At 47.2% G+C, this 23,250-nt stretch overlaps 7 protein-coding genes and 1 non-coding gene across 8 annotated transcripts; 2 read left to right on the top strand and 6 right to left on the bottom strand.

Annotated features, from left to right (window-relative positions):
- Positions 1 to 677: 677 nt before the first annotated feature.
- Positions 678 to 2,419, top strand: M431DRAFT_120754 (hypothetical protein; the record flags this gene model as incomplete). The annotated part of the gene is made up of 3 exons (XM_024912111.1): positions 678 to 1,167; positions 1,226 to 1,724; positions 1,790 to 2,419. 3 exons carry the CDS (start codon positions 678 to 680, stop codon positions 2,253 to 2,255), a joined length of 1,455 nt encoding a protein of 484 aa, XP_024771863.1. The 3' UTR covers positions 2,256 to 2,419.
- A 498-nt stretch (positions 2,420 to 2,917) lies between these two features.
- Positions 2,918 to 8,865, bottom strand: M431DRAFT_7635 (hypothetical protein; the record flags this gene model as incomplete). Its single annotated transcript, XM_024922454.1, has 5 exons — positions 2,918 to 4,234; positions 4,303 to 6,720; positions 6,776 to 7,138; positions 7,204 to 8,374; positions 8,483 to 8,865. The coding sequence occupies 5 exons, from the start codon at positions 8,863 to 8,865 to the stop codon at positions 2,918 to 2,920; spliced, it is 5,652 nt and encodes a 1,883-aa protein (XP_024771862.1).
- A 625-nt stretch (positions 8,866 to 9,490) lies between these two features.
- On the bottom strand, positions 9,491 to 10,673 carry M431DRAFT_91454 (hypothetical protein; the record flags this gene model as incomplete). The annotated part of the gene is made up of 2 exons (XM_024924265.1): positions 9,491 to 10,276; positions 10,449 to 10,673. The coding sequence occupies 2 exons, from the start codon at positions 10,671 to 10,673 to the stop codon at positions 9,491 to 9,493; spliced, it is 1,011 nt and encodes a 336-aa protein (XP_024771861.1).
- A 722-nt stretch (positions 10,674 to 11,395) lies between these two features.
- Positions 11,396 to 15,216, top strand: M431DRAFT_148063 (hypothetical protein). Its single transcript, XM_024912767.1, has 8 exons — positions 11,396 to 11,730; positions 11,784 to 11,880; positions 11,969 to 12,011; positions 12,099 to 12,506; positions 12,583 to 13,122; positions 13,184 to 13,884; positions 13,951 to 14,626; positions 14,683 to 15,216. Exons 1-8 carry the CDS (start codon positions 11,603 to 11,605, stop codon positions 15,072 to 15,074), a joined length of 2,985 nt encoding a protein of 994 aa, XP_024771860.1. The 5' UTR covers positions 11,396 to 11,602; the 3' UTR covers positions 15,075 to 15,216.
- A 201-nt stretch (positions 15,217 to 15,417) lies between these two features.
- On the bottom strand, positions 15,418 to 16,677 carry M431DRAFT_91293 (hypothetical protein; the record flags this gene model as incomplete). The annotated part of the gene is made up of 2 exons (XM_024924246.1): positions 15,418 to 16,470; positions 16,534 to 16,677. The coding sequence occupies 2 exons, from the start codon at positions 16,675 to 16,677 to the stop codon at positions 15,418 to 15,420; spliced, it is 1,197 nt and encodes a 398-aa protein (XP_024771859.1).
- A 1,740-nt stretch (positions 16,678 to 18,417) lies between these two features.
- M431DRAFT_497484 (hypothetical protein) lies at positions 18,418 to 19,325 on the bottom strand (the record flags this gene model as incomplete). Its single annotated transcript, XM_024917603.1, has 2 exons — positions 18,418 to 18,956; positions 19,061 to 19,325. 2 exons carry the CDS (start codon positions 19,323 to 19,325, stop codon positions 18,418 to 18,420), a joined length of 804 nt encoding a protein of 267 aa, XP_024771858.1.
- Positions 19,326 to 20,198: 873 nt separating this feature from the next.
- On the bottom strand, positions 20,199 to 21,874 carry M431DRAFT_510377 (hypothetical protein). Its single transcript, XM_024919461.1, has one exon. It carries the CDS (start codon positions 21,497 to 21,499, stop codon positions 20,516 to 20,518), a length of 984 nt encoding a protein of 327 aa, XP_024771857.1. The 5' UTR covers positions 21,500 to 21,874; the 3' UTR covers positions 20,199 to 20,515.
- Positions 21,875 to 22,981: 1,107 nt separating this feature from the next.
- Positions 22,982 to 23,053, bottom strand: M431DRAFT_t136. Its single transcript has one exon. It is a non-coding gene; the product is annotated as a tRNA-Asp (tRNA).
- Between the last annotated feature and the right edge of the window lie 197 nt (positions 23,054 to 23,250).

Raw genomic sequence — 23,250 nt, 5'->3', positions numbered from 1 at the left:
GGTTACTACGCGTTGGTTGGGCCAAAGTCGGGATCCGAGGATCCCTGTAACTTACATACGATGATGGGGCGAAGTTAATAGGGCGAAAACTTGGGTCACGAAGGCATCGCTGGATTCAGGATTACATCTAGCAGTCTGCGCCGGAACAGCCGCTGACATAGCCTTTTGAGGCTTCACGTAGGCCCTCAATATTGCCTCTCTATTTTTTCCATCGGAATCCGTGTCGTGTGCTGTTGATGCCGACATCCCGACTAACATCACACCAGCATCAATACGGGGGATCAAGAGTGCCCCCAAGGCGTCTAAACCCTGCCACAAACAGGCTACGAGGCTCTTTGTAGTTAGGATAACCGCGTCTATTTTCATCACAGCTGAGAGGCATCCTGTGGTTTACCAGGCATCCCTTCATACGTGAAAGCCTCACTTTTAGATAATGGATAGGAAGAAGACATATATATCTATGAGAATCTTGATGACCATTGATATCTTATATAGAGACCAGTAAGAAGAGATTCAGGCATTCGTTCATTAACCTCAATTTCCTTACATGATATTGAACTGCAACTATCTTTCTTTATTCTTCTCTGCCCTCTTGGTCTGTCGTTTCAACTTGGACTGCCCTACACTTCAATCGCAGATTACTGCCAAAGTGCTGTATCTGAGACAATAGATTCGACATGTATCGATTTGTTCTCCATCTCCTTGCAGCAGCTCTACCAGTTGCTGCGTCTGTGGTGCAGACATGCAGGCGCCTCGATGCTCAGATTCCGGGTCGCGTCTTCTACCCAGACAGTACGACATACAATTCATCCATTTCTTCTTATTACAGTGGCCAGGAACGCGAATTAAATCCTAGCTGCATTTTCAGACCCACAAGCACCTCTGAAGTGTCTCAGTTTATCAAGTTAATTGCTGATTGTGGAGATGTCAAATTTGCTGTTAGAGGTGGTGGTCATACTCTCTGGACTGGAGCCGCAAATATTGACGATGGTATCACGGTCGATATGCGTTCGTTGAATGGTTTGGATTTGAGCAAGGACCACAAAATTGCCCGTCTCGGCGGCGGTGCAGTTTTCAGTGACATTTACCCCAAGCTCGTACCTTATAACTTGACCGTTATGGGAGGTCGTGTTCCAGGTATTGGAGCGGGTGGTTTTGTTACCGGCGGTATGTGTTCATATTTACCATTTTCAACTTTATAGAAAGCTAACTTGCCCTCACTCAGGTGGTATCACATTTTTATCGCGCAGACACGGCTACAGCTGTGATAACGTCTACGGCTACGAAGTTGTTCTTGCGAGCGGTAAAGTCGTCTATGCCACCGAGAGTTCTTATCCCGACCTCTGGCTCGCCCTGAAGGGTGGCTCTAACAATTTTGGTATTGTCACTCGATTTGATCTTGCTACTTTCCCACTAGGAAACATGTGGTATAGCGACCTCAGCTATAACTACACTGATAGCGTGCTTTCGGCACATGCCAAAGCCTTCAGTAACTTCATGAAGCCCGCCAACTACGATAGCGCTGCCATGATGGGAGTATTCTTGTATTATACAGGTCAAGGTTTTGGTGTCTCCGACGCCATGTGGTATGTTGAAGATGTTGCAAACCCAGCCGTTTACGACGCCTTCACCAAGATCCCCAACCTCGGTGGCACATCGGAGCTTGCCACTGTTGATAAAGTGGTGGAAGCATTTGGAGAAAATCTTCCTGCTACTACAGGCCGGTACGTAATAACTATGCAGTTTGAATCAGCTGCATTGGCTAATGTCGTTACGTATATCCTTACAGATCATATCAACTCACCTTAACTTTCCAAAACCCTCCTGCCGCCGTCTACACGGAGTTGTTTCAAATCTGGGAGAAACGCATCACTGCTCTCGCCAATGTCAAGGGGCTCTTCATTGAGTTCCTCTTACAACCTCAGCCGGTTACTAATGGCACTAATATGTTTGGTCTTACTCCTGGGAAGACCGACGATGCGCTCATCGATATGACGGCTGCCTACAATAACGAGTCTGACGATGCATTGGTTGAATCGGTCATCAACGACATTGTCAACAAGCAAAGATCATTCCTGAAATCGCGTGGATATCTCCTCGACTTCATCTACCTCAACTACGCTGATATTTCACAGAACGTGCTTAGCACGTGGGGCAACAAGAGTCTCTCCAAACTCCGGGCTGTTAGCAAGAAGTATGACCCCAAGGGTGTGTTCCAAAAGAAATCTCCCGGCGGCTATAAGCTCTTCAAATAAATGTACGATATGGCGTTGCGTTGTATATGCACATTGTCATTATCTATTGGTTATTTCCTAGAGGCCAACTGTTAAGACTTGTAAGGCGAAGACTCACATTTAGCTGCTTAAGGCTTGGTTAGAACTCAGACAAACGAATATGTATCAAGACTGTTGGATCCGTCGTGTATGCTTTCTGTATTTTAGTTCTATTATAGATGCTATAGTTAGTTAGATAGACAATGCTTCCTCTATAAGACATTTACCCCAGTGATGAAGTCTGTCTTCGTATTTAAATCCCATATAATCGGACTATTCAATCGCCTATTTCTTCGATTTACTGGCTATTTAGATAATCTATGTAGCTGATGTAAGAGGCATGGCGCTGACTACTTGTGATTCAGATGTAGGGTATGTTGTTTCAGGAACTTGGCTCGGTAATGGTAATTCACTGGCTTGTGTTTCAACGGCATTCAATCGTTGATGAAAAGATGATGCAAAAATTCTCAAATAAAATTGTAAGAGCCAATGTTCTATCTTCTACATGCTAATCATCATAATTTGTGTTCTCAACTTATTGCGATCGAAATATCCATCATCTGCCCACCAACACCTCTGGGCATAGTAACAATCTAGTATGGACCCAAGCCCTATGACTTATTTTGACCACTTATTTCATCCAATCACTTACTCAGCCAGTTGATCAACTCTTGAACAGTAGGGCATTCAATGAAAATGGATGCCTGAACCTCAATGCCTAGCTCTGCCCGCAACTTGCCAGACAACGCGAGCGACATCAAAGAATCCACGCCCAACTCAGCAAAAGCAGCCTCACCAGCCAAATCCTCCAACTCCAGTCCCGTTTCATCCGCAATGAGCTCGAGACAGGCGGCTACGTGAGGGCTTTGTTCGCCACCTGCCTGCTTCGGCTTCTTCTGGGTAGGTGGTGGTGTCGGTGCAATTGGTTCTGGTAACTGTGTTGTGACAACGGGATTTTGCCGTCGTGGGTGCGACACTGTGGGCATTGGTGGCTTCACCTTTTCGGGCCCACTGGAAGCAGTGGTCTTGCTAGTTTGAGCGGGAATAGGACCCTGGTTGCGATTCTTCCCTGTCTGGCGAGATGGGAACATGATGGGCATCAAAGCACGCGGAACGCGCTTGAACTTGAGGCCTGCACACACACCCACAACCTTTTCGCCACGCAGCAGATATATATCGCCTGCAAAGGCTCCAGGCTCTCCCTCAACAGGGAACATGCGGACGTAGTTGCGGTAAGTGACACTCGGGCCCGGCTCAAGCTTTTCAGCTAGCCGGAAATGATTCCATCCCGGTGTGATGTAAAAAAAGTCGCGAGAAGATCCTGCGTTTTCTCCAGTACCTTGGACACCAAAGGCATTCATGACGAAACCAGCTAACTGGAATGTACTGTCAATCCAGTGAGGAGGCGTATGCCAGGTGCCGTGATGGTCGATATCCAGTGTGATGTCTGCAGTCGCCTCCTGAGTGTCTTCGGCCAGTGCTACCCGCTGCATGCCACGATATCGCTCACCATAGTCTACCACGTTTGCGAAGAGTTGATACACGGCGCTCTGGGATAGTCTGCTAACTCTGCTGTTGGTTGAAAGATCTTCACCTGCCGCTGCCTTCCACAGCGAATTGGTGCGTGCAACAACGAGATGTGAAGCTATCTGCCACTCAGATTGCCAGGTCTGGGCATCTTCGTAGACAACCGTTGCTGTGGCGAATGCCTTGTCAGACTTGTGAGTACCATCAGGATTTGCTGTATACAAGCTTATTTGAGTTTGCTTGTGTGACATGTCCAAGACTCCCTCAGCTTGAATAAAGTGAGGCGGCGCCGACTCGGAAGACTTCTGGTCGTATAGAACTTGCGCCTCTACCACCTCCATATTTCTCACATCCATGTATAACTTGTCAGCGTCAGGAATCATGCGCTTGTACAAGTATTCTCCAACAGTGAGGGTAAGATCCGCCCATATACTCTGTGAAAGAAGTGATTAGTGAGACATCGACAACTCTAGGGGAAGGAGGGAGAAAGAGTTAAACATACCCCAGTTACAACACTGCGTCCATTTATTTTATGTCCATTGGCTGCACCAACTAAGTCGGGGTGAGCCAAGTTGGACAGGATCGTCACTCGCCCTGTAGACTCGGTAAACTCTTGGTAAATAATTTGTTGTGCGGACGATGTAAAGAAAGACGGAGGCGTTGAGTCGTTGGTTTTCTCCGTCTTCACGAGCCCGGGGTGCGCCTTGTCCAGTGTCCATGTGCCCTCATATTGGAGCCAGTAGTTCTTCTGATTCCATTGATACGGCTCAAGGTGAACGAGGCGAAGAGATTTCTCATACGAGGCAAAATACTCATTCCACGCAACAGGCAGACCTAAGCAGTGCAGCGTTGCCAGACTTCCTGTCAAGGTAGAAAGCATATTATCTCCTTGTCGTAGGGATGCTAAAGTCTGCGTCGATCCCTTCTCATAGTGATTGCGTGCGAAAGAAGTACAGACGGGCTGAGGTCCTATATCAATCCAAACAGCTTTTTCGTCAATAAGACCATCTGCCTTAGCAGCATCCAGCGCAGTGACAAAATTGACAGGCTCACGCGTGGCACGCCGTAAATAGGTCTCGTTAATGATATCACCCTCGGAGACACACTTTCCGAGTAGCGGAGAGATGACCGGAATCGTGGGAGCTTTGAATGTGACGCGTTTAGCTTCATGTTCAAATGAGTCCAGTATGGGTTCCAGCTGTGCAGAGTGAAAAGCGAAAGGGATGTCAAGCAGAAGACACTTGAGACCAGCATCTTGCAGCATATCACGCATCGCAACCATGTCCGTTCGCGAGCCGCTGATGACGATGTCTGTGAGCCCATTGATGCACGAGACTTCGTAATGGTGCTCTTTCTCACTCTCTCGGCACAGTTCGGCGATACGGTCAGTCGAGACACCACGGACAGACAGCATGACATGGCTGCCAGGTTCGCAAGCGGCGAGCGTAAGCTTGGCTCTCTTGCCTACCAGATACAGGGCATCTGCTACAGACAAGACACCGGCCGTAGCGAATGCAGCATATTCTCCCAAGCTATGGCCGATAACAGCTCCAGGCGTGATGCCAAGTAGTCTCCAATACTGCGCTAAGGCGATCTGTAAGACTACTAAAGCGAGCTGAACGACAAGTGGACTCTCCACGGTCACTGTCGAAGAGATTATGCTGGAGTCGTCAGATGATGCCGGAGTTTCATAACCCGTCTGGCTACCCGTACTAGATGAGTCCTTCGAATGGCCAACATCAATAAGGTTCGCTGCATTACCGATGATAACAGCCAGTACAGAAGGAAATCCCAATCGGCACACAACTCTGTCTAGCTGGAGGACCTGGTCGCGAAACAAGGGCGCATGTTGGAACAGTTTCTCGGCAGCACCTTGGTAAAAGCATCCTTGACCGGAAAAGGCAAACACAATAGCTCTCTGTTTGGCTGTGGAGACGTGTTTTGCGTGTGCATCGACATTTCCAGCGGCAGCTTCCAAGAATTTGTGAAGCTGAGTAGTACTAGCAACCGATGCAGCGATGCGGATGTGATGGTGTATTCTCCTAGCACATGTTGTATAGGAGAGGTCCCTCAGTTTTGTCTCTTTGTTAGCATCAAGATGACGGAGCAAAGCGCTGATATTACCTCGAAGCGAGGCTTTACTTTTAGCTGAGATGCAAACCACTTGGCATGTTTCTGGTTCTGAGAAAGAGTCATGGTCGTCTCCTTGGATACTTGGCAATGGTGCATCCTCGAGCAATAACGTTGTGTTTCCACCATGAGCACCGAAGCTGTTTACAACAGAGTAACGTTTTGTGCCATTGGATTTTGGAAGCCAGGGACTGTTTTCTAACAAGATACCGGCATTTCGGTTAGTCAAATGCTGAACCACCACTGGGTTCATCGTCGTTTTGATGCCAACATGACGCGGAATCGTGTTGTGCTGATACATCAGCAAAACCTTTATCAACGAGGCAATTCCTGCAGCTGCTTCACCATGGCCAATATTTGATTTAACTGCGCCCAGATTCAGACGTTGTTCGGAGTTTCGACGGCGATTTGAAGGCGCGAAGAAGTCGAGCACTGATTCTGATTCCACAGCGTCCCCAACCTGGGTTCCCGTACCGTGCAGCTCGACATAATTGACGTCCAGAGGATTGACACCCGCACTGTCCATTACTTGACGATAATTGTCTTTCTGGGCACCGGCGTGTGGCTGAGTTATAGAAATGCTCTCTGCCGAGTGATTCGTAGCACCAGCTACGATAGTCGCCAATATGTTGTCGTTATCCGCAAGGGCATCGTCGAGCCGTTTGATGACCACTGAGCCGACTCCGTCTCCACGGCAGTATCCATCAGCTGCGGCATCCCACACCTTACACTGGCCTGTCTTGGACAAGAAATGCCCCTTGTTCAGCATGCAATAAATATCCGGATTTGTCTTTTCTCAGGTCAGCACCAACCCTTCATATCTTAGATTCCATCTTATAACTCACAATAACATTCAGACCTCCAGCGATAGCCGTATCCGCATCACCAGCCCACAGTGCCGAGCAGGCCGCATGAACAGCAGCTAAGCCGCTAGAGCATGCCGTGTCGATGTTGAAACTCGGTCCCTGGAATTTGAAGAAATAGTTGATGCGACCATTCCCAAAACCTCGTTCTGTACCAGGAATCCCATATGTGCCAATCTTCTGACTTGCATTTACCTCACGATAGTCATCGCTAGCCTGGCCGTAGTAGGTTCCCACCCGTGACACATGAGATGAAGGTGTCCGATTCGGCACGAAGCCAGACATCTCTAGCGCTTCATATGCCGTAACAAGTGCTAGACGTTGCATCGGGTCTGTTTGTTCAGCCTGTTGTAATGGTTTTATTGTTAGACGGTCAAGCATCCAAGTTCAAAGGTTGGAGTGTATCTTACCTCGCGCGGGGACATGTTGAAGAATCCAGCATCAAAATGTCCAGGATTAGCTATGAAGTTTCCAAATTTTGTCCCAATGCTGTTTTCCATCTCATCAGTGGGATCAAAATGCGCTTCAACATCGAATCTATCCGGGGGAACAATGGTGTGAGTATCAACACCGTTCACTAAAAGTTCCCAGAATTCCTCGGGGCTATCAGCTCCGCCTGGCATGCGGCATGCCATACCAACAATGGCCAGCTTGGAATTTTGTGGGGTGCTTGAGATGCCATGAGGCTGATCAAATGTGTGTTCGTCTTGCACGGCCCAATCCACCAGATCGCCCTGCTGAATATTCACAGATGGCAGTTTATCTGCGACATCACATATGACTGTGTCTGAAATGAGTGACGTTCTGTAATGGAGAATTTGGCATGTCGACATGGCCAGTTCTGGGTTATGCGAAAGCTGCGCCACCGCACCGTCGGCGATCTTGTCAAAATACAACGGCTTAGTTAGAGCTTCGGTGCAGATGGCTTCAATCAAATGATATGCATCTGATGCCATAAATGGGCCTCCTGTGTAAGGCGAGAGCAGTGGTAACTGGACAGAACGGGAGCCCCATCTCTCCCACACTTTCGCTGTCTCAAGGATAGAACGGACATCATCGAGGTCGTACACATTGGATACATGGCAAAGACCACCAGAAATTGGCAGTGGTGAGTGACGAGATGAGCCAAGTATCTCAGACTGGGAGAAGAGCTTCTCGAGACGAGCTGGAGGGCCGGTGACACCAACCGAGGCTTGATCAACATGACTGATGCTGACCTTAGTCAGAGGTACTGTCTTCAATCCAATATCGTTAATCTCTTGTTGGCCGTTGAAGCGATCCAATTCCGACTGAACTACTTCAGCTGGAACACCTATTACCACAGAGGCCCAGCTAACGGATGATTTCGTTGATTCGTTACGATCTGTTGGCTCAAGGAGCTGCGAAATACGGCCCACGTGAACACAAAACGCAAAGGCCATCCGAACGCTCTCCACTCCATAATAGACAAGGTCCACGAGAGAAGTAGATACAGCTACTGCTGCGGCTGGAAAGAGGCCGACGCTGATGCCTGCCAAACAAGTTGCTGAGATGTTCTCTTCTGTTCCGTAGGAGTATGGAATGTTATTTTTTTCATGGTGTCTAATATTTAAATGATAGTTGTTAGTTTCATCTATTATATAAGACGAGATATAAAAGTGTTGTTCATAGGTGAGGGAAGAAGAGGAGAAAATCACTAGCAAGACTCACCCAATGAGCATCGCAATCTCATAGATGCAGAGGAAAGCACCCTCCCAAGTGCCACACAGAGAGCTAGATTTGAGCTTTTCCCAGTGAGAAGCCAGGGTAACGACATCAAAAAATGGCGGAACTTGGTCACGCAGAGGCCGTGGTAGCTTCTGGACTTCTTGTTTCAAGACCGAAGCGCACTCCTGCAAGAAGCGAGCAAGCTGAGAATACCGAGGCAACTTAGCATATCTGTGGAGTCTGCGTAATAAGTCTTTGACATCACCGCTCGGAAACTCGTGACTAAATAATATGAACTTGGTAATTGTATCAGCGTCGATGTTGACGTCTAAAGGCTCGACGTGGGGCGAAGTGGCTCCGGAGGGAGTGTTGGCGTTTTCATTCATGGTCAAGGAGTCGGCGTCAACCGTGTGTATGCATCAAATGCAGAGTCAATGCAAGAGTATTTTGAAGTAAATAGACCGTTCAAAGAAGCTTGAACACAAAGGAAATATGTATGAAAAATGAAATTTCTATGACAAGGAGATGGAGATGGGTGACCAGTCCCAGATCTGAAGAGGGACGGGATGGACTATTAAATCCCAATTTCTTCAGTGATCTAACACATGAACCTCAATTTCGCCTCATCTTTTGATATGTATAATACATAGGAGGTTCAAAGCCGTGTGCTAATGATTCCTACATAGGATTGCCTTGTGTTCGAAACGTCAGCCGAGGCGACCACTTGAAGCCAAAAGCGGCTTGCCCAATTCAGACTCACATCTCACTCTGTTACACTGCTGTCAAGAGAGACTATAATCGAAAGCTCGGAATCCGACTCGGTGCATTGTCCTGTTTTCTCTCGGGTCCTACGGGAATCCGTCGACAGTTACCTCTGTGGGCGTGAAATGGGCGAGTTTTCAGAGACGAGTTCACCTCTCCCCTTTCTGTTATGGCCGTTTTGATAGTTTCACAGACTACTATTTACTCAGTTTGAGATTAGACAATGAAGAAGAAGTATCAATAAGTTATCTAATAGGTTACACCCTTTGCAAACCAGTGTCGAGTCTTATCTGGTCCTACTAACTTTGAGCTAACTTTGCCGCTCTCTGCCAACATGAACAGCACCTGGTTCAAAAGAGGCTTTAGAGCTGATTCAAATGTTGCAGCGTCCTTAGAGACTTCTCCGTATAAACGGAGACCTATGTCAGATGTCGATAGGCCCATCTCACTGTCATCTTCATCATCGCCACTACCAGAGTCGCTTCCACTACTACTACTGTTACTTCTACCACTGTCTTGGCCACTAGACGAGGCCTGCTGAATTAATGCTGCGTAGACCTGTTGCTCTCTAGAGTCCCTCTGCGTGATATAAGTTGCCATTTTACGCGGTAGGTCACGTATCACTGTTCCATGGCCAGGATAGCCAACAGAGCATCTCAAGCCTGCCATGAAGCGAAGACTGGTCGTGTAGTCTCCCAGGCACTCAGCTACACTGTAACCGTGGCCTAATACGTTGTCTCCCGTAAACAATGCATTTTCTTCTTCCAGTACGAAGCAAGTGTGATCAGTGGTATGTCCAGGCGTCAACACTGCTCGTAGAGTCGCGCCCTCAGTTTGGAAGATCTGACCATTTTTGATGGCCTGTTGACCTTTATTCGGCTGGTTCTTGTAGACCACTATGGTAGGATCATGGGCAAGAAGATCCGCAACACCTCCGGTATGATCACCATGCCAGTGCGTTAGAAGAACATGAGAAATTGATATGTCATGATCCTCGAGGTATCTGGTCAAATTCACGGCCCATTGAGGAAGTCCCTGTCAATATTTGTTGTTAGCTTAGTAGATTCTATTTAATAGAAATAATACGCTTGATTTATGCGTGAAAATAGTAGATAACTGAGTAACTGAGTGAAGGAGAGTTAAAATGCAGATTGTCTGATAAGCGGCGACATGGTAATAACGCTCGAGGAAGAAGTAAATGACTTACCTCTCCAGTGTCAATGAGTATTCTAGTATTTCCAGTACCAACGAGATAGGTGTTGGTTCCCTGAAGCTGCATGTCTCCTGGATTACCGCCGAGAAATCGCACGATACAATCAGATATATCATCATCAACTTCGGACAGCTCAGGCAATTTGTTTCGCTGTGTTGTGAGATACTCTGTCCAGAAGCCGGACGAGTAAAATCCCTTGGGTTTGGTGGTTGAAGGCATCGAGATGGTAGTAGCGAACAGCGACTACCGATTCAGAAAGTGAGTAAGAAAGAATTATGAGACATATCGTTAATGCATACAGAGATGTGTGCACCGCTGAGAAAAGGTTATAGACTTTGAACGTGAAGACCAAAATAATCCAGGGTAGCGGTGTGAGTGATCAGCATTGGTGCTCCCCCAGACCATGCCAAGGATATCTTAATCCTTCCTAATAAAATCCTCTTAAGTTCGGATCCATACGTCTATCGATGATTCCTCATTATAGTAACTACGCAATAACAACATGTAGGTTAATCACAAAGTAATTGGCGCGTGTGTGTGAGGGTTCTATTGGCTGGCATGTCACTAAATTCGAGCAGAGCGGTCTAAACTACTGGCAGCCCTACTTGATCCTGACAACTACATCGTTTCAGGCGTGTTGCAATTCGAATGAGGCTTGACGCCCAGTGTTACCGCCCTATCTCTGTATTGGATGGTAATCAGGAAACCTAACAACTGCCGTGTCAGATTTTACCGCCGTCGCGTAACTGTTGAGGTCGTCCAGCGTAAAAGATGGAGGTCGGATTCCGAGAATAAGCAAGGCTGTTGCTAGGCGGCTCAAAAAACAACGTCCCGAAATCCTTCCGACAGGATGTGGGATTGATTTGTAGGATGTTGAGACAAACGCCAAAGCCACCAGAATTTACAGCATGTCAGCATCCTGACTGAATCCTGTACAGCATCAATCATGAAGGCAACATGTAGACGATGTTCCACATTCGACTGCAATCTCCATTGCTTGAATGAGAGCAGTATATATGCTTCCATTATCCGTTCATTCACGTTCACACTCAACAACAAACACCAGCGCAGAATAGACAGCCATTGCTTTGATTTCAACTAAACACATAGAATATCTTATTTCTTCAACTTCTTGAACATTTACAAAAATGGCCACCATTCCGGAACAGTGCACGGTGCTGGTAATTGGTGGCGGACCAGCAGGCTCTTATGCTGCTTCGGCTCTTGCTCGAGAGGGCATCGAAGTAGTCCTCCTTGAGGCAGAAAAATTCCCGAGGTAGGTATCACTAGATAGCACTTGAACCAGGGATTATCTCACGCATATATCAGATATCACATTGGCGAAAGCATGCTTCCCTCTATGCGACACTTTCTCAAATTTATCGATGCCTACGAAAAGTGGGATGCCCATGGGTTTAATATCAAGGTATTCATTTTCCACTGCGCTATCTAACCGTAGAACAGAATATACGAAGAGAAGGAAAGAGAGAAATGTTGGCTGACGCCCAGAACAGAAAGGCGGTGCTTTCCGTCTCAATTGGACTCGACCAGAAACATGTAAGTCCCCAAAAGCCATTGGCGATCATTACTTCCTTAGCCACAATAAGTAATAAACCATTGACTAAACAAACTCTCTTATCCCAGACACGGACTTCATCGCAGCCGGCGGACCTGGAGGCTACGCCTGGAACGTTGTTCGATCCGAGGCAGACGAGTTGCTGTTCAAGCATGCAGCGGAGTGCGGCGTCAAGACATTTGACGAAACCAAGGTAGCCTCCATTGAGTTTGCTCCAGCTACTTTTGACTCTCAGAGCCTGGGTCGCCCCGTATCCGCCACTTGGACTCGCAAAGATGGCAGCTCTGGCACAGTTTCATTTGACTACGTCGTAGATGCGTCAGGACGAGCAGGTTTGATCAGCACCAAGTATCTGAAGAATCGATCATATAACCAGGGCCTCAAGAATGTTGCTAGCTGGGGCTATTGGAAGAATGGCGGAGTTCATGGTGTTGGAACGCACAAAGAGGGCGCACCGTACTTCGAAGCACTCAAAGGTATGCTCCGGTCATTTGAACTCTCTGTTACAATCTTAGAGATGATTTACTAACACAAATCTTTACTATTCCTTAGACGGTAGTGGGTGGGTTTGGTTCATCCCTCTCCACAATGGCCGCCACTCAGTTGGAGTTGTTCAAAACCAGGAAATGGCCGCCAAGAAGAAGCGAAAAATGGCTGAGCCATCTTCCAAAGGCTTCTACGTTGAATCTCTGGACCTCGTTCCCGGCATCAAAGAACTACTTGCCAACGCCGAACTCGTTTCGGACATCAAGTCAGCGTCTGACTGGTCCTACAGTGCCTCGAAATATGCATTCCCGGGTGTTCGTATCGCCGGAGATGCTGGTTCTTTCATTGACCCTTTTTTCTCCTCGGGCGTACACCTGGCTCTTTCAGGCGGTCTGTCGGCAGCTACAACAATCGCTGCGGCCATTCGAGGAGATTGCAGTGAGGAAGTTGCCTCATCGTGGCACGATAAGAAGACAGCCGAGAGCTACACTCGCTTCCTCGTGGTAGTCTCGAGTGCATTGAAGCAGATCAGGTCTCAAGACGAGCCTGTTATCAATGACTTCGATGAGGAGACCTTTGAAAGAGCATTTGATCTCTTTAGACCCAGTATGTCAATTCCATATTATTCTTCTACGCCGCCTGAGCATTCTAACATTCTCTATTACAGTTATCCAAGGTCAAGTTGATGCAGACGCCAGAGGAAAGCTGACCCAGGCCGAAATTTCCAAGACTGTAGAATTCTGCTTCAAAGCATTTGCCCATGTCTCCTTCGAGGAGAAGGAAGCCTTGGTGAAGAAGCTCAAGGAACTCGGCCTCGATGGCGATGCTTACGATGAGAGCAACCGCAAGGCTCTCGATGAACTTGAGAAGAAGCTGACACCTGAAGAGCAGTCTATTCTCAAGACACTCAAGGGACGTCGCATGGTCCGCCCGGAGGATTCGCTCAACATTGACAACTTCACTCTTGATTCTATTGATGGTCTAGCCCCACGCCTTGAGCACGGTCAACTAGGATTGACCGTGGCTAAGAAAGCAGAAGTCAGCTTCACACGTCATGACCCACTTTCATTCCTCAATGGCGAATCGAAGACTGTAAAGAAGGCATTGCAAAATGGTCATGTTGAGACGAATGGGAGCAGCGAGGCTCACAGCGATAATGCCACTAACGGGGACAAGCCTTTGAATGGGAACAGCAAAAATGAAGATCAGTCAGTTGCAAGTCTCGTGGCAGGCCTCGTGGCTTCCGAAAAGAGTATTCCGCCAGCATCCCTTGACGAATCCAACAGGCACCGCTTGATTGCGTCGTTGCAAGAATCTGCAGAGGAACTTGAAACTCCTTACGACAGTATGCTGCGCTTCCTCAATGCTGTAAGTACATAGAGAAAAACAATATTACTTGTCATCGACGTGTTACTAATGATGTTCCTCAAACAGGGTCGGCAAATTGCACTTATTAAGATTGGTGGTGATCTTGGAGTCTTCAAGTCTCTAGCGGAGAGCAAGACGCCTTTGTCTTCCGAGGAGCTGGCCAAGCCCACCATGGCTGACCCGACTCTTGTTGGCCGCATCATGCGCTACTTGGTTGCTAATCGCCTTGCTGCAGAGACTGCTCCGGACCAATATGTAGCCAGGAAGATGACGTACGCTTTGGCAGATCCTCGAATCGAGAGCCCCATGCGCTTCTTCCATGCAGTCAGCAGCCCTGCCTTCCAAGCGCTGCCCGACTTCCTGAAGGAGACGGGATACCAAAACCGATCACAGGCTTCTGCTCTTCAAAAAGGCCTCAATACGGAACTGGGCCTCTTTCCTTGGTTGAAGCAGCACCCAGACCTGTTGAAGGACTTCCAAAGCCTTATGGGTATCCCCAAAGAAGGTAACTGTCTCGATGTGATTCCGCTCGAATCTACTGTGATCAGCGATCACGAAGGTCCGGTATTCGTGGATATTGGCGGTAACACTGGCCACCAAGCAAAGCATTTACTGGCCAAGTATCCTAAACTGGCTGGTCGAGTGGTGGTTCAGGACCGTGAGGAGACTATCAAGAATGCCTCGGACGTCAAGGGATTCCAGCTGATGGCACATGACTTCTTCAACACACAGCCCGTCAAGGGTAAGTCTTATGTCTCGAGTGTGTTAACTTGGATAAGCGACTAACTATGGTTAAAGGAGCCAAGTACTATTACCTGCGAGCCATTCTCCACAACTGGGATGACGATAAGGCGGCTCAGATCCTGTCTAACATTGTCCCGTCCATGTCGGCTGATTCACTGGTGCTAATCGATGAGGTTGTCATTGCCGATCAGGGATCTCATGTTTGGCCTGCAGGTCTTGATCTCCAGATGTACACATTATTTGGATCTTCCGAGCGGACTGCGTCACAGTGGGATTCTATTCTTGACCGTGCTGGACTCCGTCCAGTAGCAGTCAAGAAATATGCCCCAGTTATGGGAAGCTCCGTCATCTTTGCTGCCCCGAAGTTGGTGGATGCAAGCTTGAACGAGCAGCATTCGTTGGCGGATACATATGTTTCCAAGCCCACGACTGTTACTGTCAACTGAGACGTCAAAGTTGCTGCTTACTTATCAGGAGTAGCTCAATGGTGCTATTTGATGAACAACTCGACTACTTGGTGTAACTCTCATATAGCAAAGCTTACATGTAGTAACTATAGTTACCTAAGAAGCTTAGATAGAAGCCCATCAAAAATAGATATTTTTTGTTTTGCAATGTAGCATCAAAGATAATATGTTTTGTTTTGCAATGTAGCATCAAAGATAATATGTTTTGTAGAATTTTTATAGTAATATCAAGCATCACATCTGTCACATTGCAAGAAAATCTTGTTTCGGTTCAACTGCAACATAGCAACAGTTACAAGAAAGAGAATATCGCCGTTATCCATTATTCCTTTTCCTCTTGTAAGACAGCCTTCAAAGCTTGTAATATGTCAGCCTTAAGATCCTCCCAGTGTTCTACTCCAATGCTAATACGAAGAAGCGTAGGATCGGCTTCAGGATCTGTCATTGTCCTCCACTCAATGAGGCTCTCAACTCCTCCAAGACTAGTTGAATGAGAGAATAACTTCAACTTGCTTGGAAATCTATTGGCCATATTTCGAGATTTTAGGCATATAGAGAAGACGGGTCCAAAGCCGTTAGGCATTTGAGACTTGAGCCACCCTTGCTCCAGGTCAGCCGCCTGAAGAGATGCGTGGGTGATGCTGGCGAGAGTGGCCTTGATAATTTGTGATTCCGATTTTTCTTGCACCCCACTAGTTTCATCAGCCTTGAGATATGTGCTGAGCCATTTAACCAATTTTGTAGTCGTTTCGCTCTGTCGTACAACTCGAAGATGAAGAGTTCTCATGCTGCGAACGCCAAGCCAGCCTTCAAGACTGCCCATCACGCCGCCCAAGAAGAACCGCTCTTTCTTCAACTGCGTATACCACTCTCGATTATTTGTTGCAACGACACCACAGAGCATGTCGCTATGTCCTCCAAGATATTTGGTCCCGGAGTGAAGTACAATGTCGGCACCATGCAGGAATGGGTCTTGAAGTCCTGGAGGGCCAAACGTGGCATCCACGACTAGGATGGCTCCCCTCGAGTGTGCCTTATTAGCAAAATCCTGGATATTCATAGCGACACTAGTAGGATTGACAGGAGTCTCCAGGAAGATGACATCTCCTGTCTGAAGGTCTTCTGCTGCGCAATCCAGAGGCAGCTTCTTCATTCCATTTAGGCCACTGACGAGCGCGATTGTTCCATGGCATCCAGGATATCCTTTGCCAATGGATATCTGACGAGGCTTAAGACAAAACAATACGCCTAATAAAGCTGCCAGTCCGGATGTATATGTCAATGAGGGCGCCTTAAGAAGAGACGTAAGTAGTGTTTCGAATCTGGTTGTGTTGGGATTTGTCAGACGAGCGTAAACGTGGCTTTTGTCTTCTGCCTATGAGTAATCTTTCAGTCAGTCTTCGGTATATAGAGGAATTTTGATGTATTTACAACTTACATTTCGATGCCTCAATGGAACGAGTTGCGCAGGATCTGAGGGAAACCGAAAAGTGCTTGCCACATGGAGAGGAGGTGCCACATCATTGGTCACATCCAACTCGTCGTCGGCATGTAGGGCAGAGGTTTCAGGATGATACTCCATAGTAACTACTCTTACAAATCTGGTTCGAATAAAATTGTCGGAAGAATGTTATAGCAGTAATTGTTTGGTGCAAAATGATGCAGAGAGAATGCCTGGAGGCATACATCTTATAGATAACCCGAGCGAAATCGGAGCCCACAACATGAATCACTTCTTTCCATTCATCAACTACCGCATCTATCCGGGTTTCTTTTCTTCAACCCCTTGAAGCTAGATCATACGTCGAATACGGGATCTCTACTGAATAAGTGGAGATATCTTGGTCGGAAGTAGTTGAGGTGCAGCTCTAGTTCGTGGGGTTGTTGCCATGCAAGCTATGATCAGCATGTAAGGAATTGTGTCTGTCAAATTAATCATTTATAATTAAGTCTTGTTTGGGTCACGTTGTACCGATGATGATCCAAAACGAATCAAACTATTCAGCCATGTAATACGCATTTTTATGGCAGGTATCAACCGTGTAATCTTTACAAGGTCATATAACACCTGTCATGAAATCAATTGTCCAAACCAACTCGAATCATAGTTAACAAGTTAGATTATATTGGTCATTAGGTTTATGATGCTCTCATTGATACGGTGTCGTAACACCCGTTACTTACTAAGCGCCAATCAGCACTCGATGGTTTACTTCTTTCGATATGCTGTAGATGGGCGGAAGAGGAAATTGCCTCGGAAAGCTAACGCCATTGGGTAGTGACCTGCGGGAGTTGGGGATTTCTCATCTATTGCTAATATGCTCCCCAGATTGCCGCCCGAGATGCAGCGGCTCACTCGGAAAACTAACCTTAATTTATTATACAATTGCTTGATACAATAGTAGCTATAATGCCGATGACCCGTCATAGAGTGCTATTCCTAGCATATGGTGAATCGAAACAAATTCGTAGAAAAGTAAGCGTAGCAGAATACTACCGCTACTATAAAAGCATCGGTCCATCGTCCAACCATATGCATCGAGATTCACACCATTTCGATGAGTATTTAGCCGGTACCTAATTCTCGACGGAGAATAAAATAACCCAATGGCGTTATCTACCTGGGCTATATATGCATAAAACATTTCCGAGACTACCGTTGAAGCTGTTGCCTACGCCCATCCTCGCCTACTGAATCTAAACGCCATGGCGGCAAATTTTTCTGGATGGCACACTCCATCCTATGGAGGTGTTAGAATAGGTGTGTAAGGTCTCGGCGCTTCCACCTCCCCGGATCAAATACTTGTGGCTGTTCACGAGCTATTGGTGCCTGTAGATCCGAGAGGGTTTTCGCCTTGCTCCCGGTTGTTTAGCTCGATCTCCTTCAGCTCTTGGTTGCGTTTTCTCTTCAACCGCTGATGGTTACAAATGCTTTCGCATATTACAGCGATAGTAATTAACAAACCACATTAAAAAATGGTTATTCAGTATCTAACGCCCAAAATTACTTTATAGCAAACGCGTCTTAGGAGCTATCAGACACCGATAATTCATCGCCACTTTATACATACCACATCAGGTAGGTAGAGGATGTAAGTCTGTCTTCTAACTGTAAGGTACATATATTCTCAGATCCCAGAAGAAAGCAATATGGCGATAATAGCAGATCGTTAAACCGCCTGGATAGATGATGCTGTTCTCCTTACTTCAGTATGCATGAAATATCGTGTAAACATAATTGCCAAATACTGTTTGGCATCGCTAAAAAATTATTAATTCAGTCTAGATATATACGCGATATTAATGTTCAAGAAGAACTTCGTCACCCTGCTAACTCTGCCGGTGGTCGAAGCTCTTGATTCAGCTTCCCTCGAGCATCCAGCTCAGCCATTGTCTTTTGCTGGCTATCTAGTTTTTGCACTGGTCTCTGAGCTGCATTGCCGGCAGATGCTTTCCTCTGCCGAAGTTTCCAGAGCGAAAATGCAACCACCGCAATGAGTATTACTCCAACTGCAACACCGACACCAATGCCGGCTTTTGCTCCGCTAGACAGCCCGGAAGATTGGTCGCTCTGGCTCGGGCTTGAGTTTGTCGGGGCAGCGCTTGTTGTAGTTGCTGTGGCTGTTGCTCTTGTAGGTGCTCTTGATGTAGTTGATGGAGTGCCGGTGAACACGGTACCGACAACCTTGTATACGGTCGCTCCATTATCCCATGTCGCCCATACTTGTGGATTTTTTGGCAAAACGTTGAATCGGCCGGCGCCGCTATTGCAGCAACCGTTTGTATGATCACAACAGTACGATGTGTCTGTGTTGGTGACGTTGGAGCAGGATATTAGATCGGTTCCTCCAGTGTCCGCACCTATTCAATCGCATTCATGTTAGACACAATCATCTACCGGATTGCCAAACTACCCAGATGAACAGACTAAGCTGTAAAGGGGGAGCAAAGAGTTGATGTCATACTAAGGCAGAAGTTGGCGCACTCGGGAGAGTTCCAGTTCTTGTCGCTACAAGAACCCCGAATAATATTCCCATCGTTCGATTGGCACAGCTTGTTGGAGAGGCATGCAGCTCCAAGTCCTCCGCCGCAGCACGCACTTTGTTTCGCGTTGGGGTCACATGGGAAATCGCTTGACGGGCTTCCGTTAGGGTAGTAGCATTGTTTGAGAGCTGCCGAGCAGGGGACCAGCAGCTGTACGAATGTGCCGAGGAAAATGAGCGTCTTCATAGTGAAATGCGCCTATCCAGCCAAATGACACCCGCGAAGAAAACATTAAGGAGTAGAGAAACAGAAGCCTAAGCGCCGGCCATCATGGCAGATCAAATATCGAGACATCCGATTAGCAATCCTACCTATACATCATTGTGCGTGAAACGACAATCAGGCTAGGACACACTGGAAATAGCATCAAACTGCCTTGCAACATCTTGTTTTTGTAGTCTTTGCACTGGAAGGATTCGAGCTAATGCAGGGAGAGAGGCAGGCATAAGCCCAGGGTGAAATTGAAGAGTTACAGGGAGCGCGACTCTGGCCAGCATCAGCCCGATACCAAAAGGAATCTTGTCACAAAATCCCAATGGAATTTCCTTTTTTCTTCAAATTGTAGACTTCAGAAGAATTGGTCTCACAATTTGTGCGCAAGTGAAGAACAGTTGCTAGGAATGACATCGTGTCTGTTGGCTGCCCAGTGACAACCGTCAAACTAAGCGCTGTCAGGTTGCACGGCTATGAGTTTCGTAAAATCTCACCAATAGGAACGGGGCTCCGTCGGTTACAAGCTTAAGTCTAAGCGGCCATGGAAGAAAAGTCCCACCCACTTGCTGATCCTTTGACATGAGTTGTCGCATGATTGGGCCAGGATTCCTGTCTATGCCCATGTTAGTTTCAGTTTGGTCAGCATATCATTTTCCTAACATCAGATGCTAGCATGGAAGAAGTAGCGATAGCAGCAGGTATCATGGATCTCTTCGGCTGTGATATTCGGACTACGACGTTGTCACTGGGGTGGAATAGCCGAATTAGCCCAACTGGAGTCCTAAGGATTATTGGCGACAGGCCATGAAAACACCAAGAAAAGAAACGTAATATAATATCCACAAAGGAAGTGATTATTTCGTCTTCCAATACCGCTAGAAGTGCACTTCGCAAATGACGAGCACGTCGTTCGCCTCTGCTTTGCGTGCAAATTATATACAATACTATATACCATTTCCATTTACACATCCATACTCCGTACAGTAATCCGACAATAAAGGCCGTTAGTTTTTCTATAAGCCGCTGTTCGTCGCTAGATCGATTTGAGATGATGACTTCTCCTCGCTATCCTCACTCGACTCCTTAGATGTGCCACTTGCCGAGTCCTCCGAGTCCTCCGAGGACTTCTTATATCGGCTATCAACGTCGTGAGATATCTTCTCTCAGTGAACAGTGATGGCCGTCGTCATCATGACCCTGTTCCCATTCTCGACTTCTGACGGCGTTGGCTTGTGCAAGTTGTCGGTGCATCCGCCTTTGGCATACGCGTGATATGAGCCACCGCCAATGGACTCCAAGATGGCTGAACCAGTGCTATTGCTGCGACCACTAGATGATGCGCTTTGACCATTTGAGTTCATCGGCCTTCCTCCACTTGTCAGCTCAACAAGGCGATTCAGAACGGTGAATTCGAGCTTCAGCTTGATGCTATAGGCGAACGGTTTATATGATATCTGGAAGTCGTAGAGATTCGCAAATTCGAGGACCACAATTGTAATATCGAGGACCATGACGAGGACGTTGACGAGGATGAGATTCTTAAGTAAGCGACGACTCGATTGCCTGTTTCCAAGGCTGCCTCCCATCCGCAACAGCTTGATTGTTTCAAAAATGTAGAAGCTAGACAGCATCATCTCCTGCAAGAAAAAGACGATGATTTCGATCCTTTCGGTAATTTTGTACGGCGTCTGGAAGATTTCTGGGTTGGAGGAGAAAGATCCGTATACCAGCGGGATGACCATGCCGTGGCAGACGATTCCATTGATGATGATGATGTATAGGATTATTTTCAGGCGTTTCTGGTTCCTCAGCACCAAATGCAATCGAGACCAGAGAACCAATGATTGGCCCGTCACCATAAACACCCATCCCATCAAACTGAGTGTGCATGACAAGTAACCGAGTGACACAGGTCCAAAGTATTTGATGCAAAACCCAATGCAGGACAACGCGATTCCGACCGTCGCCATCAGGAAGGACCAGAAGTACAGCCCGGCATATCGCTTGAAGGTGCCCCAAATGATGCAAAGGAGCTCGAGAACATTGTACAGGGCCAGCGAGAGGAAGACAATGATGATGGTCAAGTCAGTCCAGTCGATGCCCTCGACGCCAGTGCCGAAGCTGCGCGGTCGTATTACAGGCGCCATCTTAACAAGGCGACGCAGTGATGCCGACCAATCCAAACATGAGCGTGATCATGAGAAGATACTGCTTGTTATTGCGTGGTTACTGTCGCCGTGCATGACGCATTTTGATAGATGGTATGGCGTCGTTATTTCGAGTGTTGGAGACGAAAGAGAGGCTGCGACAACGGCCTCACGCGACGCCCTTACCATTTGCTATTATATTTCACTGCATCGTTCTTGAGCCCAAACCCAAACCACTGCATTGGTATGAAGTGTGGCAAGTCGGTTTTGGATGAAACTCTATTTCCACGCTTGGCCATCTTGGATGAAGCTGAAGAATTTTGAGTCTCGGTGACATCGCCAAGCACACTCGTGTTGATAATCGACCAAGTCGACTATACTTCAACTAGTGAAGAGGGCGTCCCAGACCGAAACGACAAGAGCAAGAGTTGGCGAGGCGCCAGTCGCTGCTGGTCTGGAACAAGCCACGCTTGGCTGAGTTCCGAAGTTCTCATCTCCGCCGGCTAAGAGGAATTACATAACTGGCTTCTCATGCTCGCTGACAAAATCCCAAGTTCCGAGCTCTTGGAAGTTGATGTGGCTGAAGCTGAGGGGCCACAGTGAGTCTGCGCATGAAGCTAACTCGCTGAGAGAATGTTTCGGTGCGCCTTGTCTCATAGACCGAGCAAGCCACTGGTATCAGCCATCTGCCAGCCAGGCTTTTAAACGAGGGATGTCGGAAGGCATATTATCTCGGCAACTATATGGCTCAGAGTTGCTTATGAGCTAGAGTTGAGGTGAGGTTGAGACTTCTCGGGTGAGATCTCACCCCGTCTCTGCCCGCTTTGCCGTCCGCGTCCGTTTTATTACCTGATTACATAGCTACCGAAGCACAACTCCGCGTATCGATCCCCAAATATCGGATTCAGCCACGATTGACAAGGTCAGCCGCCGTCTTTGAGCCAGCTGGTAAGTCGTTGCTGCTTCTCCTTTTAAGCGTTCAACCTTTCTTCGTTACTTGAGGGCATTCGTGCAGTTTGTACCCGATTTTGTTTGTCAATTGGCTTGCACAACACTTTAAACGAGCGATGACAAACTATTTCCAGAACAACGCATCAAGAGACGAGACATCCTTCTCGAATCACCCCATCAACAAACCTTTCCTCCAATCGTGGTGGCAATGCAACAAGAAGCATAAGACTAACATATTCTAAAGAGACCACTAGCCACATGGCCGTCCAAATGTCAGCCACTGTATTTCGATTCATCTAGTTGGGAAAATTACCGAATTGGGCAAGTTTTCGAGTCAAGCTGCCGGCATCAACTCCGTCGCTGTCCGCTGCCACGAGGCCGTCACGCGGAGTTATCGACATGACAGCTCCGTGCCGAGGAGAAGTGGCAACTTAAACAATTAGCCCTAAAAAAAGGTACCAAAAGTACATTCAGAAAAAAGAAAAAGAAAAAAGAAAAAAAGAAGGGCGACCTCTTGGAAGTCTGGCGGATCTCTCCCGCCGGGAATTGAACCCGGGTCTCAAGCGTGACAAGCTTGCATACTGACCACTATACTACGGAAGATGTTTCAGGCGTTGCAGCGCCTGTTGTAGCGGATCACGTAAGCGCTTGAACAAATGTGATACATAAAGCCCAGACACAAGCAGTTCTAAGGTTGTAGACGATTGTAAAGCTCAATAACAAGAGAGACAAAAATAAACGCCCAATAACTGTGATAAGAAGAGAAATAACAATAACATGCAAAAAAACGAAAAGACACA

The sequence above is a fragment of the Trichoderma harzianum genome, assembly GCF_003025095.1.
Source record: "Trichoderma harzianum CBS 226.95 unplaced genomic scaffold M431scaffold_10, whole genome shotgun sequence".
Lineage (NCBI taxonomy): Eukaryota > Fungi > Ascomycota > Sordariomycetes > Hypocreales > Hypocreaceae > Trichoderma > Trichoderma harzianum.
Note: the sequence above shows the minus strand (reverse complement) of the source record. Positions and strands in the feature narration are given on the sequence as shown.

What these genes read in the sequence shown, in the direction of transcription:
- M431DRAFT_148063 (XM_024912767.1), top strand. Translation starts at nt 11,603, where the DNA reads ATGGCCACCATTCCGGAACAGTGCACGGTGCTGGTAATTGGTGGCGGA. An exon ending in GAGGCAGAAAAATTCCCGAG is followed by an intron (nt 11,731 to 11,783) that starts GTAGGTATCACT and finishes CGCATATATCAG; the next exon opens with ATATCACATTGGCGAAAGCA. An exon ending in GTACTTCGAAGCACTCAAAG is followed by an intron (nt 12,507 to 12,582) that starts GTATGCTCCGGT and finishes ACTATTCCTTAG; the next exon opens with ACGGTAGTGGGTGGGTTTGG.
- M431DRAFT_510377 (XM_024919461.1), bottom strand. Translation starts at nt 21,499, where the DNA reads ATGGCGCCTGTAATACGACCGCGCAGCTTCGGCACTGGCGTCGAGGGC.